At 37.0% G+C, this 18,076-nt stretch overlaps 1 protein-coding gene across 1 annotated transcript in view; it reads left to right on the top strand.

Moving 5' to 3' along the window:
• LOC137649787 (calmodulin-like) overlaps positions 1-18,076 on the top strand; it is a 32,760-nt gene that overhangs the window by 6,801 nt on the left and 7,883 nt on the right. Inside the window, 1 exon segment of the mRNA XM_068382731.1 lies at positions 12,451-12,625. Coding sequence (XP_068238832.1) covers positions 12,451-12,625 — 175 coding nt within the window.

Here is an 18,076-nt window from a genome sequence, read left to right as displayed (position 1 = left end):
TATTTCGTCGACGTTTGATGTTTATGGGGAGTTTAGAAGTCGTCATTGGCTCCGTGGCCCTCTTGGAATTGTGATCCTTGATGCTCCATTGATTAGATGGGAGAAGGCAGTTGGTGTCAAGACTTTCCAGGCTTGATAAAGTTTAGTGTTTTGCTTTTCATCAGATGAAAGATGCTATTGATGAGTGTAATTGGCTGTTAGTCCTTTCTTCTAACAAATGTATCGAGGAGGGTGTCGGTCTTGCTTTATGTTGGGAGGTGTGCTGTCTGACCTTCCTGCTGTTTAGGAGGGTAGCTATTAGACCTTACAGCGGGCGAAAAGCTGTTAATCAGACTGGCTGTCTGGCTGCCCTTCGGAGTTGGAGCAGGATGACTTCCTAGCTTTGAGTGGTGATGGGGCTCTACATTACTTTTTCTTGAACATATTAGTGTGCAAGGCAATTTGCTAGTGCCTCTGGCATCGCTAAAGTTTTATGCTGTTTTCCTCTTAACCCATCTGCAATCACTTTTTTTAGTAACTTGAATTGAGCCTTATATTCTTGAATATTAAATGGTCTTAAACAAGTCTATACGTTGATTTATATTGAAATTTTGTTGTTGGAATTTTTGGGGGAACAATTCTGTTGAGGGACGAGGTACTCTTGCTTGAAAGGTAATTGATTTGGCTCGCATCCGGTGGTGTAAAGCAAAAAGCCCCTCGAGAGGCCTTGCTAATTTGTTGAAATGAAAAGGTAGGAGTGCTGTATTGCAATTTTATTGAAGCATTGTGTACGGAACTCAAGGATATGTACTGCCTACGTTGGGAAGCTTTGATGCGAGTAACCTAAATGTCTTTACCTCAAGACAGCTAGTCTCGTATTTTTGTTGGTTGAATTGGACCTCTTGCCATTTACTGATTAACATAAAATCCTCCTTTGACAATATATTGGTGACAATTGTTACATTTATCAACTTGGCTTGGTTAGAGATTTGCCTAAGTTTTTTTTTTTTTTGTGCGCGCTATGTGAAGATAGCCGCAGGCATACTTCAACTTGACGAATTGCGTGGCATGGCTGTAGAATTGTCATGGTAAACTCCTGGTTATCTTCATCTTTGCAATTGTATCCTTCAACTGAAGAAAAACTTTGCAACTGCATCTTTCAATTGATGAAAAACTTCTTTGCAACTGTATCCTTCAATTGAAGAGAAACTTCTTTGAAACGGTCTTTCAACTGAAGAAAAGCTTTTTGGCAACTATATCCTTCAACTGCAGAACTTCTTTGCAACTGTATCCTTCAACTGGAGCTAAACTACTTTGCAACTGTATCCTTCAAGTGGAGGTAAACTACTTTGCAACTGTATTCTTCAACTGAAGTTAAACTACTTTGCAAATGTATCCTTCGACTAAAGAAAAACTACTTTGCAACTGTGTCCTTTGACTGAAGAAAAACTACTTTGCAACTGTGTCCTTTGACTGAAGAAAAACTTCATTGTATGTGTATCCTTCAACTGAAGAAAAGCTTCCTTGCAGCTGTATCCTTCAACTGAAGAAAAACTACTTTCCAACTGGAAAACTACATTGTATCTGTATCCTTCAACTGAAGAAAACTACATTGTATCTGTAACCTTCAACTGAAGAAAAGATTCTATGAAAGTAACCTTCAACTGAAGAAAAGTTTCTTTGAAAGTAACCTTCAACTGAAGAAAAGTTTCTTTGAAAGTAACCTTCAACTGAAGAAAAGATTCTATGAAAGTAACCTTCAACTGAAGAAAAGATTCTATGAAAGTAACCTTCAACTGAAGAAAAGATTCTATGAAAGTAACCTTCAACTGAAGAAAAGATTCTATGAAAGTAACCTTCAACTGAAGAAAAGATTCTATGAAAGTAACCTTCAACTGAAGAAAAGATTCTATGAAAGTAACCTTCAACTGAAGAAAAGTTTCTATGAAAGTAACCTTCAACTGAAGAAAAGTTTCTATGAAAGTAGCTTTCAACTGAAGAAAAGATTCTATGCAAGTAACCTTCAACTGAAGAAAAGTTTCTTTGAAAGTAACCTTCAACTGAAGAAAAGTTTCTTTGAAAGTAACCTTCAACTGAAGAAAAGTTTCTTTGAAAGTAACCTTCAACTGAAGAAACGTTTCTCTGAAAGTAACCTTCAACTGAAGAAACGTTTCTCTGAAAGTAACCTTCAACTGAAGAAACGTTTCTCTGAAAGTAACCTTCAACTGAAGAAACGTTTCTCTGAAAGTAACCTTCAACTGAAGAAACGTTTCTCTGAAAGTAACCTTCAACTGAAGAAACGTTTCTCTGAAAGTAACCTTCAACTGAAGAAACGTTTCTCTGAAAGTAACCTTCAACTGAAGAAAAGTTTCTCTGAAAGTAACCTTCAACTGAAGAAACGTTTCTCTGAAACTAACCTTCAACTGAAGAAACGTTTCTCTGAAAGTAACCTTCAACTGAAGAAACGTTTCTCTGAAACTAACCTTCAACTGAAGAAACGTTTCTCTGAAAGTAACCTTCAACTGAAGAAACGTTTCTCTGAAACTAACCTTCAACTGAAGAAACGTTTCTCTGAAAGTAACCTTCAACTGAAGAAACGTTTCTCTGAAACTAACCTTCAACTGAAGAAACGTTTCTCTGAAAGTAACCTTCAACTGAAGAAACGTTTCTCTGAAACTAACCTTCAACTGAAGAAACGTTTCTCTGAAACTAACTTTCAACTGAAGAAACGTTTCTCTGAAACTAACTTTCAACTGAAGAAACGTTTCTCTGAAACTAACTTTCAACTGAAGAAATGTTTCTCTGAAACTAACCTTCACCTGAAGAAATGTTTCTCTGAAACTAACCTTCACCTGAAGAAATCTTTCTCTGAAACTAACCTTCACATGAAGAAAAGGTTCTTTGAAACTAACCTTCAACGGAGGAATAGTTTTTTGAAGCCATCCTTCAACTGAAGTAAAACTTCTGTGCAACTGTATCCTACACGTGAAGTAAAACTTCTGTGCAACTGTATCCTACACGTGAAGTAATACTTCTGTGCAACTGTATCCTACACGTGAAGTAATACTTCTGTGCAACTGTATCCTACATGTGAAGTAATACTTCTGTGCAACTGTATCCTGCATGTGGAGTAAAACTTCTGTGCGGCTGCATCCCTCAACTGAAGGGAAACTTCTGTGCGGCTGCATCCCTCAACTGAAGTGAAACTTCTGTGCGGCTGCATCCCTCAACTGAAAGGAAACTGCTGTGCAACTGTATCCCTCAACTGAAGTGAAACTCCTGTGCAACTGTATACTTCAACTGAAGATTTGCTGATATGAAGCTACCCTTCAAGTGCTGGATTCAAATTTTTTAAAATCTAAACTTTCATATGAAGTTTACCTTTTTTGAAACTTGAATTCAACTGAAGAGAACCTTTTTTTTTTAACCTTGCATTCAACTGAAGAAAGGCTTTAGAAATGGTAACCTTCAACTGAAGAAAGGCTTTAGAAATGGTAACCTTCAACTGAAGAAAGGCTTTAGAAATGGCAACCTTCAACTGAAGAAATACTTTTGGAACTAACTTTCAACTGGAGAAAAGCTTCAGTAACTAACTTTCAACAACTTTTGGAACTGTCGCTTTCAACTGAAGAAAAAGTTTTGGAACTCACTTTCAACTGAAGAAAAAGTTTTGGAACTCGCTTTCAACTGAAGAAAAAGTTTTGGAACTGTCGCTTTCAACTGAAGAAAAAGTTTTGGAACTGTCGCTTTCAACTGAAGAAAAAGTTTTGGAACTGTCACTTTCAACTGAAGAAAAACTTTTGGAACTGTCGCTTTCAACTGAAGAAAAACTTTTGGAACTGTCGCTTTCAACTGAAGAAAAACTTTTGGAATTGGCACTTTCAACTGAAGGAAAACTTTTGGAATTGGCACTTTCAACTGAAGGAAAACTTTTGAAATTGGCACTTTCAACTGAAGGAAAACTTTTGGAATTGGCACTTTCAACTGAAGGAAAACTTTTGGAATTGGCACTTTCAACTGAAGGAAAACTTTTGGAATTGGCACTTTCAACTGAAGGAAAACTTTTGAAATTGGCACTTTCAACTGAAGGAAAACTTTTGGAATTGGCACTTTCAACTGAAGGAAAACTTTTGGAATTGGCACTTTCAACTGAAGGAAAACTTTTGGAATTGGCACTTTCAACTGAAGGAAAACTTTTGGAACTGGCACTTTCAACTGAAAAAAAACTTTTGGAACAGTCACTTTCAACTGAAGGAAAACTTTTGGAACTGGCACTTTCAACTGAAGGAAAACTTTTGGAACTGGCATTAACTGAAGGAAAACTTTTGGAACTGGCATTAACTGAAGGAAAACTTTTGGAACTGGCACTTTAAACTGAAGGAAAACTTTTGGAACTTTCAACTGAAGGAAAACTTTTGGAACTTTCAACTGAAGAAAAATTTTTGGAACTGTCACTTTCAACTGAAGAAAAATTTTTGGAACTGTCACTTTCAACTGAAGAAAATTTTTTGGAACTGTCACTTTCAACTGAAGAAAATTTTTTGGAACTGTCACTTTCAACTGAAGGAAAACTTTTGGAATTGGCACTTTCAACTGAAGAAAAACTTTTGGAATTGGCACTTTCAACTGAAGAAAAACTTTTGGAATTGGCACTTTCAACTGAAGAAAAACTGGGAACTGTCACTTTCAACTGAAGAAAAACTGGGAACGGTCACTTTCAACTGAAGAAAAACCTTGGGAACAGTCACTTTCAACTGAAGAAAAACCTTGGGAACAGTCACTTTCAACTGAAGAAGAACTGGGAACTGTCACTCTCGACGCAAGAAAAACTTTTGGAACTGTCACTCTCAACCGAAGAAAAACTTTTGGAACTGTCACTCTCAACCGAAGAAAAACTTTTGGAACAGTCACTTTTAACTGAAGAAAAACTTAAGGAACAGTCACTTTCAATCGAAGAAAATCTTTTGGAAGTCACTTTCAATCGAAGACAAACTTTTGGAACAGTCACTTTCTACTGAAGAATAACTTGGAACAGTCACTTTCTACTGAAGAATAACTTGGAACAGTCACTTTCTACTGAAGAAAAAACTTGGAACTGTTATTATGAACTGAAGAAAAACTTTTGGAACAGTCGCTTTCAACTGAAGAAAAACTTGTGGAACCGTCATTTTCAACTGAAGAAAAACTTTTGGAAGTCACTTCAACTGAAGAAAAACTTTTGGAACGAACCTTCAACTGAAGAAGTGGAGAAAAAACTTTTGGAACGAACCTTCAACTGAAGAAGTGGAGAAAAAACTTTTGAAAATAAAGTTAAACTTTTGAAAATAGGACCTTCAATTATTGAAAAACTGCTTAAGCTGTAATCTTCGACCAAAGGAAAACTTCTTGAACTGTAACCTTCATCTGAATGTTTTATGAAACTGTAATATTCATATAAAACTAAACTGAAGAATGTCAAGGCACTGCTACCTTCATTTGAAGATTTCCATGGCACTGCTACCTTTCATTTGAAGATTTCCATGGCACTGCTACCTTTCATTTGAAGATTTCCATGGCACTGCTACCTTTCATTTGAAGATTTCCATGGCACTGCTACCTTTCATTTGAAGATTTCCATGGCACTGCTACCTTTCATTTGAAGATTTCCATGGCACTGCTACCTTTCATTTGAAGATTTCCATGGCACTGCTACCTTCATTTGAAGATTTCCATGGCACTGCTACCTTCATTTGAAGATTTCCATGGCACTGCTACCTTTCATTTGAAGATTTCCATGGCACTGCTACCTTTCATTTGAAGATTTCCATGGCACTGCTACCTTTCATTTGAAGATTTCCATGGCACTGCTACCTTTCATTTGAAGATTTCCATGGCACTGCTACCTTTCATTTGAAGATTTCCATGGCACTGCTACCTTTCATTTGAAGATTTCCATGGCACTGCTACCTTTCATTTGAAGATTTCCATGGCACTGCTACCTTTCATTTGAAGATTTCCATGGCACTGCTACCTTTCATTTGAAGATTTCCATGGCACTGCTACCTTTCATTTGAAAATTTCCATGGCACTGCTACCTTTCATTTGAAAATTTCCATGGCACTGCTACCTTTCATTTGAAAATTTCCATGGCACTGCTACCTTTCATTTGAAAATTTCCATGGCACTGCTACCTTTCATTTGAAGATTTCCATGGCACTGCTACCTTTCATTTGAAGATTTCCATGGCACTGCTACCTTTCATTTGAAGATTTCCATGGCACTGCTACCTTTCATTTGAAGATTTCCATGGCACTGCTACCTTCATTTTGAAGATTTCCATGGCACTGCCACCTTCACTACTATTTTTTTTTTTTAATATGACACGGCATCTGTCTATTTTTTTTTCAAGTTTGACATGGCATTGCTACCTTCATTTGAAGATTGCCACGGCACTGCTACTTTCATTTGAAGATTGCCACGGCACTGCTACCTGCATTTGGAGATTGCCACGGCGCCGCTGCCTGCATTTGGAGATTGCCACGGCGCCGCTGCCTGCATTTGGAGATTGCCACGGCGCCGCTGCCTGCATTTGGAGATTGCCACGGCGCCGCTGCCTGCATTTGGAGATTGCCACGGCGCCGCTGCCTGCATTTGGAGATTGCCACGGCGCCGCTGCCTGCATTTGGAGATTGCCACGGCGCCGCTGCCTGCATTTGGAGATTGCCACGGCGCCGCTGCCTGCATTTGGAGATTGCCACGGCGCCGCTACCCTCATTGGGAGATTGCCACGGCACTGATATCTTCAATAGAAGATTGACATGAATCCACAACCTCCATTTGAATGATGACGAATCCACATCCTTCATATGAAGAACGACTCGATAAATTTTTTTGACTTCATTCAAAGACTACATAGTGTGAAACTCCTCATTTTGAAGATGCTACTTAGAGGCGTGACGTTTACGAGAACAATTACTATTGAAAAACTGCTGTTGAGGAGTGTAAGCTGTATTTTCTGCCTGTGGGTTTTCCTTTGTGATAATTGACATGTTTCTTTGACTGCCTATTTAACGATTTACAAAAATATATACTTTTCGAGAACTGACTGAATATGGATTTCAAAAATAATAAATCAACAGAATATAGAGTAACAAGACTTAGTTGAGATTGGCTTGCTGAAGGACTTGCCACTCATTTGAGTAGTTCCAGATGAACGCTATTTCTCTGAAATTGACTGAAGATTGTCCATTGCGTAGTGGTTTGTTAACTGAAATTGACAGGTGACTGCATTAATATGGAATCCATTTTGCTATAAAAAATATATTTAATGTAAAAGATTTATTTGACATATTCAACGGAAACCACCAGGATAGAGTAATACCTTCAATGAAGTTTGAGTCATTAGACCTACTTCGGCGAAATTTGTCAATTGTTTCTTGTCTTCAAAATGACACGTGTTGGGTTTTGAAGTTACTGATTAGACATTTCAAATTGACCTAATTCTGGGGTCTCTTCTGTTTTATCCACCAGGTGACTTAATTTAAAACATTAATAAATCAAAAATATTTTAGCAGGAGCTTAATGAAAGTTCTTATATTACCATTATTTATTCTTACAATTTTTTTTCTTTATACAACCAACTGTAGAATAACTTGAAAATCTCATCTTTGGTGTGTTGGGGATGCGTTTTGCTTAAGGCAATAGCTAGAGATGAAAGTGTATGGACTAAAGTATTCAAGGTCTATTAATGGGTTGAAGGTTGACAGTCTAGAGATTTTGTTGCCGACGTGTTTTTAATCAATGTAGATGATTTTAATGTATCAATACTTACTGGTAGAATTAGACGTTTGGATCGATCTGTTATTTCTCGCACTAGTGAGTTTTAGATTATCAATAAAAGCGAATAAAGGTTTTACTATTTTATCAATTTTGTTTAATGATTCTTCACTAGATATCGTCCACCAGTGTAGTTAATACAAAGTATTTAGTGAACCACTTCACTTGACGTTTCATAGGATAACTTTTGTGGTTACCTTTACATGGATTGATTTAAAGAATGGCCGATTTTAATCAGTAGTGTTTGTTTTTTTTTTTGTTTTTTTTTAAGATAATTAATGACACGGAGTTTTACTTGAAGTAATAACACATGAGTACCACCCCAGCACCTTTCTTTCATATTTGGTGTATATTCAAAGACGAGAGAATTTTCGTGTCGGTAATTGTGGTGAGTGAATGAAATTTTTTTTTTATATATATAAAGTGGATACGACCTTTTATTTTGTTTTTAGCTGGATACTTAATTATCTGGCACCCACGGGATGTATAGGGCGTCAATGAATTCACACCATATCTCTAACTGTGCTGTATCTCTTGAGTTTCAGCTCAATTCTCAGATCCAACAGCCCTGCGTCTTGTCATCAGCCACATTTCTTTTGGTTTACCACGTCCTCTCCTGCCCAGCGGCGTTCATTCAGGTACATCCTTGAATAAGTCGTCTTCCCTTCGTCATCTTGATAATCCAACTATATAGTTCACATTTTAGGCGGAATGAGGCTTGCTGCCCTTGATTGAAAGTGATGGTTTTTACCCATGCTTGAAGATTTGACTGAAGACTCGTTGGCCATGGCTGAACGTGAAATTACAAAGGTTTTACTAGACCAATTTACGCTTGCTATATAAAATTCTTCGCTCAAGAACTACTGCACTGTAATTGTTCAGTGCCTACTTTCCTCTTGGTATTGGTAGAAGAAACTCTTCAGCTATAGAAAGCAGCTCTTCTAGGAGAAGTATACAACGTAATCAAACGATTTTCAAATCTCTGTACTATGGTCTTCCACTGTCATGATAGATTCTCTTGCTTGAGGCACTGCATAATATTCTATCTTTATCTCCTCCTCTTTTTTATTGTTTAAATGTGAAAGATCTCTTAATCTTATTCTTTTAAAAAAAATCTTTATTGCGTATTACTTTAGTTTTCCCTATTTTCTTTCCTCACTGGGCTATTTTTTTGTTGGAGCCCTTGGGCTTATAGGATCGTTCTTTTCCAACTAGGGTTGTAGCTTTCGCTAGTAATAATTATAATATTGATAGTGTGTCCTTCTGGACAATGTTTTTTCGAATCACATTTTTTTTTTTTTTGTCGAGGCATTTAAAGTTGCTGGTTATTGCTTTGTATGCCTGTGATGGGCAATAATGTTATTAATCAGCTAGCATTAAGGAGGCAATGAAGGGCAACCTTCGTCATGTAACTGAACCAGTATTTTAATTTTACATTCAGATTGAAAAAAAAGTATTAGTATTCTAATGTAAAGCCAAACCTGGCGAGAGGTTTCTTTTCATGATTAGGAAATATAATAGTATTTATGTACCTAATGAATGAATTGAGGTATACTAAAATTAAGAATCTGATTTTGTTAATGCTTTTGTTCGTAGCCTGTTATACATCACTTAAGTGTAAGAACGAATGTGGCAGGACTGCCTTTGGTCGTAATTGATATGACGAAGTTTGTAAGGATTCGTAAGGAAGACTTGCCGAACATAATTTAATTTAATTTCTTTTGTTAGTGGCTTGACTATAGTTGTAGATTTGCTTGGTAACCTATTAATCTTTTGAAAGCTGGAGACCTTTTTATAGCAAGGCTGTTAGATGTCTTAGCTCTGTGGGATGTATCCTATGCAAATGCACGAGCAACGACAACCCAGCTTGTCGCCCCTCAAAACTGGTTACCGAGTGTCTTTGCAGTGTTATATCGGTTGCACCAGTTTCATTTCCTACTTTAATTCTGTTCCCGCTTCCTTTCTTCCTCCAGCAACTGCTGGATTTTCGCCCCAGTTGCACTTAGAGCCCTGAATGGCCTCAAAGGACCCAGCTACCAGCTGTATAACCCAAATTCATACATGTAAAACTCATCAGTGGTCGGTCGATGCTGCAGCCGCCACCACGGCTGTGACCGTTAACTTTAACGAACAGTCTTTGACAGCTGCTCTTAACCAGGGCTTTCTCCGGACTGTCGCCAGTAAGACCACTTTCATTGGTCCAGCTTTTTTTTTTTTTTTTTTTTTTTTTTTTTTTTTTTTTTTTTTTTTTAATCCTCGACTTCTGACATTCCAATAATAATGCGTTTAATCTAATAAATTATGGTATACATTGTAATACAAAATAAAAATTCTGTATAAGTATGTTTATAATTTGTGTGTAATGTATTACATGCATGTCGATATTAAATTGTGGTTTGCGTGTTTGTTTTCAGTATTAGATTTTCTTATTCGAGAGAAATTAGTTGGAGAGGAGCAGAGTCGAAGTGGCAGTGGCAGCAGACGTCGCCGGGATCAATAACTACGTTCCCAGTAACTCTCTCTCTCTCTCTCTCTCTCTCTCTCTCTCTCTCTCTCTCTCTCTCTCTCTCTCTCTCTCTCTCTCTCTCTCTCTCTAGTGACAGTAGTGTGTATGGAAAATATAGCATTATGAATGGAAAGGAGAAGAATGTGCTTGCCACAAAGGAAAAGATGTGAATGTGAGTTTTGTCAAGCGTGACTTCATGAAAATTGCGTCTACAGCTTTCAATATGGCATCGATGAAGTGTGCAAAGCTAACTACTCACTGAATGCATTAATAAAGTTAGGTTGACAAATGAGTTATGTGGATGAATTCAGTTATTGCTGAAATGGAAGTAGAACTATAACAGCGAACAAAATTCTTCTTACTGAACGCGAAGTAACGATTGCGCAGCAAGATACTATGATGTTCAACTAGAGAATATGTACGGGTGGAGCCAGCTTGTGACTTCGCAGAAATGTCAGATCGTTAATCTTAAAAAAAAAAAAAAAGGAATTTTGGGTCATTGGAAAGGATGTAGAACATGTAATCTTTAAATTTATTTGATTATACTGTATCTTTTAATAGGAAACTTGTCTCGGATAGAAAGACTTCCAAAGACTAGTAAAATCTCATGAAGTAAATCAAGGTTGTCCAAGACCTTAAAGATCATTTAATTATTGATCCGAGGTTTATCTCAAATGGAAACTATTTTTTACTGGTGGAACTAGTAGAGATAACAAAGTTAATACAATGATTGATAAAGCGTACAGTTAACGATGATGATAGGGGAACTGAAAAAAATGTATGATCTTTAATGTTAATAGTGAAGACAATTTGGTAAATGCCTTAACTTCAATAAATCGTTACTTGCAGTCTATACCTAATTAATGAGTAAGTATTATATTTCATAAGCAGGGACACTGCCTCATTTTTATGTGTGATTCGGAAATTCAAAGAGCCATTCATGGTAATGGTGATCAAAAGTTATTACAGTAGATACAGTGAGAAACCATATGTTAACTTCTTTCTATTGTTGGATCGAGGTGTTGCAAAGCTGAGGCTGAGGAATTGAAGAACATCAAATCCTGATCATGGATACAAATAGTTTTAAACTGCATCAGGTGAAATAGATTAGTTGCAAAGATTTTACCACGGAAGTAAAGTAGCCTAAGGTGCCTATAATGCAAGTGGTTATAATAGATAATTAATTGCTGATGCCGATTTTCTTGTTGCTTCAAACAACTTGAATTAGAAACTGCATCCGTGGTGATATTGTATTTTTGAAAAATCAAAATGAAGTATTCAGTGGACGAATTTTGAGTACGTGCTCGTGTATGAAAAATGCCCTCCCTTCCTCCCTAGGGGGCTCAGGTTTTCCGCGTGAGGTGGTACCAGATAAGCAGACCACGAGCTAAGTTGGTTTAAGTCTTAAGTGTTTAAGGAATTTTCTTGAAACAATGTATAAAGTTGAAGGATACGTGATTGCAATATTGTAATGACAGTCGTACGAGACTTGGTCGATGGCTTCAGCATTTAAGACTCCTTAAAGTTGAGTTGTGATTGTGTTGGGGAGTCATCACTGGCTTGGTTGAGGTGGTGGGACAAGCTTCCATCTGTTCCTTTGGAAATAGTTTTGTACATTAATAAGTGCTGTATAGCTGAATCAATGGGGAGAGTTTTGGCTCGGTTGATCGGTAGTAGGTACTAGACACAAGTAATAGGACTTTTTTTCAAGTTTTCTTTTCATCTGGGGCAAGGTTGGTGTGCAGTTTCTATTGAGGTAATTGGAAGTAGTCTTTGCTACAGATTTCTTTTTTTTTTTTTTTTCGAATTATCCTATCAAACTGTGTTCTCAGAACCAGACTCGTTTATTTGGGTGACTTTAATCGCAAGAACTTGAGAGTAATGTGAATGAAACTATAATATCTAACCTTCAATACACTTTTGCTTTAAATAATTGGTCATGAATTTGCATGCTGGGATGAGCATGGCATTTCATAAGGTATTTGAACAAAAGCACCTTGACCGCGTGTGTACTTGCACACATTCATACACAAATCTTTATACACTAAGTTACATTTACAGAATATACACGCTTACACGCATGTATTCACCTGTTTGTTTTCCTTGTTGTGCTAATTTTAATTCACTTGCAATTTCTCATTTCTGAATAGGCGGATCAACTTACCGAAGAACAAATTGCTGAATTCAAGGAGGCCTTCTCCCTCTTCGATAAGGATGGTGATGGCACAATCACCACCAAAGAATTGGGCACAGTCATGAGGTCCCTTGGTCAGAACCCCACAGAAGCCGAACTTCAAGATATGATCAACGAAGTCGACGCTGACGGTGAGTAGACTTGATATCAAATGGTTTTTAGCTTTCTATTTTTCCATGAAAATTTGTTTATGAAAACCGCACGTAGTATTCGTCGGTTGATAAGGTTTAAAAATTTATAAGATACATAAGCCTTTGAACTTTTCAGATCTCAATTTTTTTTTTTTTTTTTTTTTTTTTTTTTTTTTTTAGTTCGTCTTATCATATGCAGATAGGCGTTTTTCTATTTTGGGCACTTCTACTCGGCCGTCAGTCTTGAAGTTCTACTTGAAAGTAGTGTTGCTTTTATAACTTCCCAATAACACATGGCATTATTCCTATAGATCAAAGATTTCAACATATTCTATCTTTTGGACGTAATGCAATTTGCCGATACCTTCCTGAGTTATTAATAAAATAATGAGTGCCGTTTTGCTTATTCGTTAAATTATCACTTAGCTGTGAGCTAATTTTCCCCGCATAGTCTTTAATTATAAAAGGGCGTCAATTACCAAGAAAGGCCACATACGAATCTTCACGCACTAGGTTGATGGTATTCAAGCCCATTTGAGAAATGAAGAGAAATAACTGATATGACCAGAGCAGAGAGACATTAGACAAGAGCAGCGTGGTTAGACAAGGGTGGTGGGTTCAGTATTAGCGAGAAATAGAAGAAATAAGAGGTACAATATTTGTCATACAAAGACCCAGACCAGAAAAAGTTGGATACAACTGATAAGGAGGCAATGTGGAAGGGTTTGGGAATGTATGGCATATGGGATAGGTTTTGAGATGTGTTTTCATGGCTGTTCAACATCTAAAGGGAACCGGGTACACATTTAAATGTTGATGGTACGTTCAGGAGAAGGAAAGGTACTGATCTTCAATCGAAATGTTACTTTAATCAAGGGTACGTTCAGCAGAAGGAAAGGAACTGATCTTCAATCGAAATGTTACTTTAATCAAGGGTACGTTCAGCAGAAGGAAAGGAACTGATCTTCAATCGAATTTTACTTTAATCAAGGAAGAGGTAAGGATAACAGGGTGGGAAGAAAATTATATAAGAACAAGGAAAACGGTAATAACTGGCCAGTTGCAGGACGGACTTGTGGTCTTCGATAATATCGCTAAGGATCCCCAGTACCCTTCTTGTTCTTTGGCTTGAAATTAATCTAATTTTGGAGTGGGTTGTTGGTAAAGAAGTTGAAATGCATTGAGTTTGTAATACGCTGATCCCGTTGTTACGGCCGACTGAAGAAATTCAGAGAACGGTAAGAGGGATACGGGAATCTGACAGATGGTGGTTTGAAGGTAAATGAGCTATATAGTTGGTTATGGTATCGCATGTAGGGAGAGATGACACTAGATACCAGAAGCGTTAACTGGCAGAGAATTTTATATACTTGACATGCTCTAAGCCATGAGGGAGGATGTGAAGTTCATGTTGAAAGAGGATCAAAGCACCTTTGGTGGAAAGAGATGACAAGGGCTTTGCAAAAAGGCCAATTTAATTAATAAAGACGAGTGTGCCGTTATCCGTGCGTAGGAATTAGGATATTAAAAGGGTATGAGGTACAGGAATGAGGCGTTGCGAGAGAGTCATGAATGGGGTGAAATGGGTATTTCGGAAGGACATGTGAAGAGAGCAGTATTACCCTAATTTAAATGGTAAAGACTTAGCCTATTGTAGGATGAGATGTCGGAAGGGAGGCAAATGGTTAAGAGCATGAAGTGGAGGAAGACACTTGATAGTTTTAGAAATAGCATTTTTTCTTTTAGAGAAGGATGAGAACAGGTCAAACCCCGATGTTTGTACCAAGTTGACCATGAATAATAATTGGCTCCTTCGTTTCAAGATCCCTGTGTTTAAGACTTTACCAACGTGTATACAGTACTGTACACGCAGAGTAGTTGAGAAAAATGAATCGGTATGCAGTCCCCATATTAGCCTCTCAGCGCTGGCATAATTTTTTCTTCGATAACCGTAGCTTGTTTCTACGCAACGATGTCAAAACACGCACTATTATTCTCGCCATTGCTGTATGCGTTGGAGGTGTGGAGCTAAGGAGTTCGGATATATTTTCTTGGACTATGTTCACCAGGTTTCATTTTCCAGACAAGTGAAAGATGAACTTGGCCTTTATTGTACCGCTATTATACGAAAAGAAATTGCATTGTTTCATAGTAAAATCACACTAATTTGTGAGGGGGGGGGGGGTTGTTTGGTTGAAATAAGCCTCATGTTCTGCAGTATATCGTCAGTCATACAGTAAGCAGTCAATATTGGGATCTCTAAAGAATTGAATTTTGACCAAGCAAAAAATTCCTTTTATATTTAATTTTTTGTCAATCGGCTATGATAACTTTAGTTATTAATGAAATATTTCTTGTTCACTTATGTGAATTTGAACTTTTTTCGTAGGCGGCAGAACTTTAATCATTTTTGGTATCAATCGTACACAATGGTATCAATCGTACATAAGTACGAAGGTTGTATTTGTTAATCTCTCTCTCTCTCTCTCTCTCTCTCTCTCTCTCTCTCTCTCTCTCTCTCTCTCTCTCTCTCTCTCAACAAATAGTAGTCCACGTGCTTCATGTTGAGTATCGACCGTTTTATCCTTAATCAAGCGCTGTTAGCCTACCTACCTACCGGCACGGCCTTGGCACCCAACACCAAACTGTCACTCTAAGAATAGTATCCAATCTTACTAGGTTGCTTGCGGTTCCGGATAAAAAGTAAAGCAAAGGATGCATGATCGGTTGTTGAGAAGCATAGTTATGACCGTATCGAAATATTACAATCGTGCTAAAGGTTGAAATATTTTTTTTCCTTTATAGCTAGGGTTGTTTTCCACGTAAATTGATAGTGTAACATTTGAAGCTGTATAAGCTTGAATCGGGAATAGGATAGTCTCTCTCTCTCTCTCTCTCTCTCTCTCTCTCTCTCTCTCCTCTCTCTCTCTCTCTCCTCTCTCTCTCTCTCTCTTCCCGCACGCATTTACGCAAAAATGAAGGGGGGGGGGTGAGCGGAGCATTTACGCAAAAATGAAGAGGGGGGGGGGTGAACCCTCATTTCTTGCCACAACTGGCGCAGTTAAGTAAAATAAATTTTAAGTACTCGAACATTCAAGAATTGAGTATTAAACCTAATGTCTTCATGCGGGCAAAAGTGACCGTTGCTCTTGCTGAACATTGACAAGAAATCATGACAAATGCTCTTGTTCCATCCGGTATTTTCGTACTGTTGTAGTAATTCGAGCAACTATCTGCAACTCTGCATTCCATTCGACTTAGTCTGCAGAAGAAACCAAACACCCTGGGTCTCCTCCAAGCCATAAGCATTGTGTTGTTTTTTTCGTTAGATAGTTAATTGCTGGTGTGAGTTCGGTCGCGTTGAGAGTTGAAAAGGTTTTGGGCCCTAAGATTTTTATGAAAGGTTTCAAGGGAGTTTGGTGCGTGTGAGTTATTTTCAATTTTGCTTTAATTTGGTTTGATTGTATACTGTAGATGTGCGTGTGGGTCCGTTAATACAGAAATTGCCGTTAATATAGAAATTGCAAATGTTAAGTATCATTTTTGAAAATGACCCCGAAAGAACTAAGTCTCAAGTGTGTTGAGTCTTGCTTGACACTGACTTTCATGTTAGTTTTATATCCCTGATTCCTATTAACTGTTCCATACTCGAAATGAAGGATAAGGGGGCCACTGCCGATGTTTATTTCGTTAAATTGCACATATTACAAAGTGAAGGTTGTCTTCACCTTTTAAAGAAAAGACCATCAATGTAGATGTGATATTGTCTGGTGGTTTGTTTCTTTGGTTTGCAGATTGGTCAAGTCTTAATTTTAGTAACCCATATTAAATTGACAACTCGTCCCCATGTAATTTCAACCTTATTGTGTGGAATGTAAGAAATATAAAGAGCAAATCTGATACTTAAAAAAAAAGATAAAAATGTAGCATACCTTTAATGAGTATTAGATCTACCCATATATTCTTCGTCAGGACTTATGTTTTTGAAAATTTTTATTACATTATTAGTTCAAGAAACATTCAAGTTTTATATATATATATATATATATATAATATATATATATATATATATATATATATATATATATATATATATATATATATATATATATATATAAACTATAATTCTACTTACAGTATTAGATTGAATATTTTTTTATGAATTGTGAAATTTCAAAATGTTATAAATCTTATCTCTGCTATAGTTTAATTTTACAAAGGTGCCATTAGATTCTAGTGTTTATTGAATAGTTACGTCAATACTACTCATAATACTTTATTTAGTGGGAGGGTACTTTTAAAACTACTTTTTTAACAAAAGTGAATTTGACTATTAATAAACCTCCGCATTAGCTGTCGGCGGCTATCGCATTATATATATTTTTACAGTCTGTAATTTATGAAATATGGAGTCGGTAATTTATGAAATGGTCAATAAATTATGAAATATACTGTAGTCAGTAATTTATGAAATGTCGGTAATTTATGAAATGTAGTCTCTAATTTATTAAATTTACTCTAGTTTATGAAATATAGAGAAAGTCCCATGTTTATGAAATAAGGTCACCAATTTATGAAATGTTTGAGTTTACAGCCGAAATGGATCAGTGGGCAAGGTTCGCTTAGATTGGTTAATAACGGTAACGTATAACTGTTGGAAAATTAGTTTGTAACAATTAAGTGGGAGGACACGTGGGACGGAAATTGCAATTTTAAATGTTGCTGGAGGACTTGGTATAGTGATGGATGTAGTGATGTTTGGCAACTGTCCCAGAGCCCTTCGGTTTCACCTGTCGGTTCCTCGTCGCCTCCTTCCTCGCCACTTATGATTTTGACCAGTTTTATGTAAATAGACGAGGTTTTATTGTCATTTGAGGAGTATTGATGACTAATTATGATATATAATAGTTTACTTATTCCCCATAATTATGCTTTGAGATTAGATAGAAAAGTTTCTCTCTCTCTCTCTCTCTCTCTCTCTCTCTCTCTCTCTCTCTCTCAAGAATTTATTATATTGATATTGCGAACCGTAGCCAATTCTACTTTTAGTATAGAAATAATTCCAACTAAGTATCCAATCTGGATGTCTTTGCACTCGAGTTCAGTGTTCTATTAAACAGGAGTCCGCTTGCGTTATACTTAATTTCTGAGTATGGCCTCGTTAATATAGTACTCACTTTGCCTTAGGGACGAACTTTACAATGTAAGGAAAGGACGTACTTTCTTTCTTTTTGTACTATTATGAGATGATTATAGTAAACCTTTAACGTATGCTTTCAAAATGGTTTAGGGAAAAGGAATTGAGTTGACGCCATGGTTATTAATTTGCTATTGTAAGTTAACGTGTAAGAAATTCCGTAAAAAAGAACTTGTCATTCCACTAGGCAAATGTGGTTAAGGACTCGGCAACTCTTATGCCCACATAGAAGAGGGAAGAGAATTGGTATCCCC

The sequence above is a fragment of the Palaemon carinicauda genome, chromosome 1 (genome assembly GCF_036898095.1).
Source record: "Palaemon carinicauda isolate YSFRI2023 chromosome 1, ASM3689809v2, whole genome shotgun sequence".
NCBI classification, from domain to species: Eukaryota; Metazoa; Arthropoda; class Malacostraca; order Decapoda; family Palaemonidae; genus Palaemon; species Palaemon carinicauda.
Note: the sequence above shows the minus strand (reverse complement) of the source record. Positions and strands in the feature narration are given on the sequence as shown.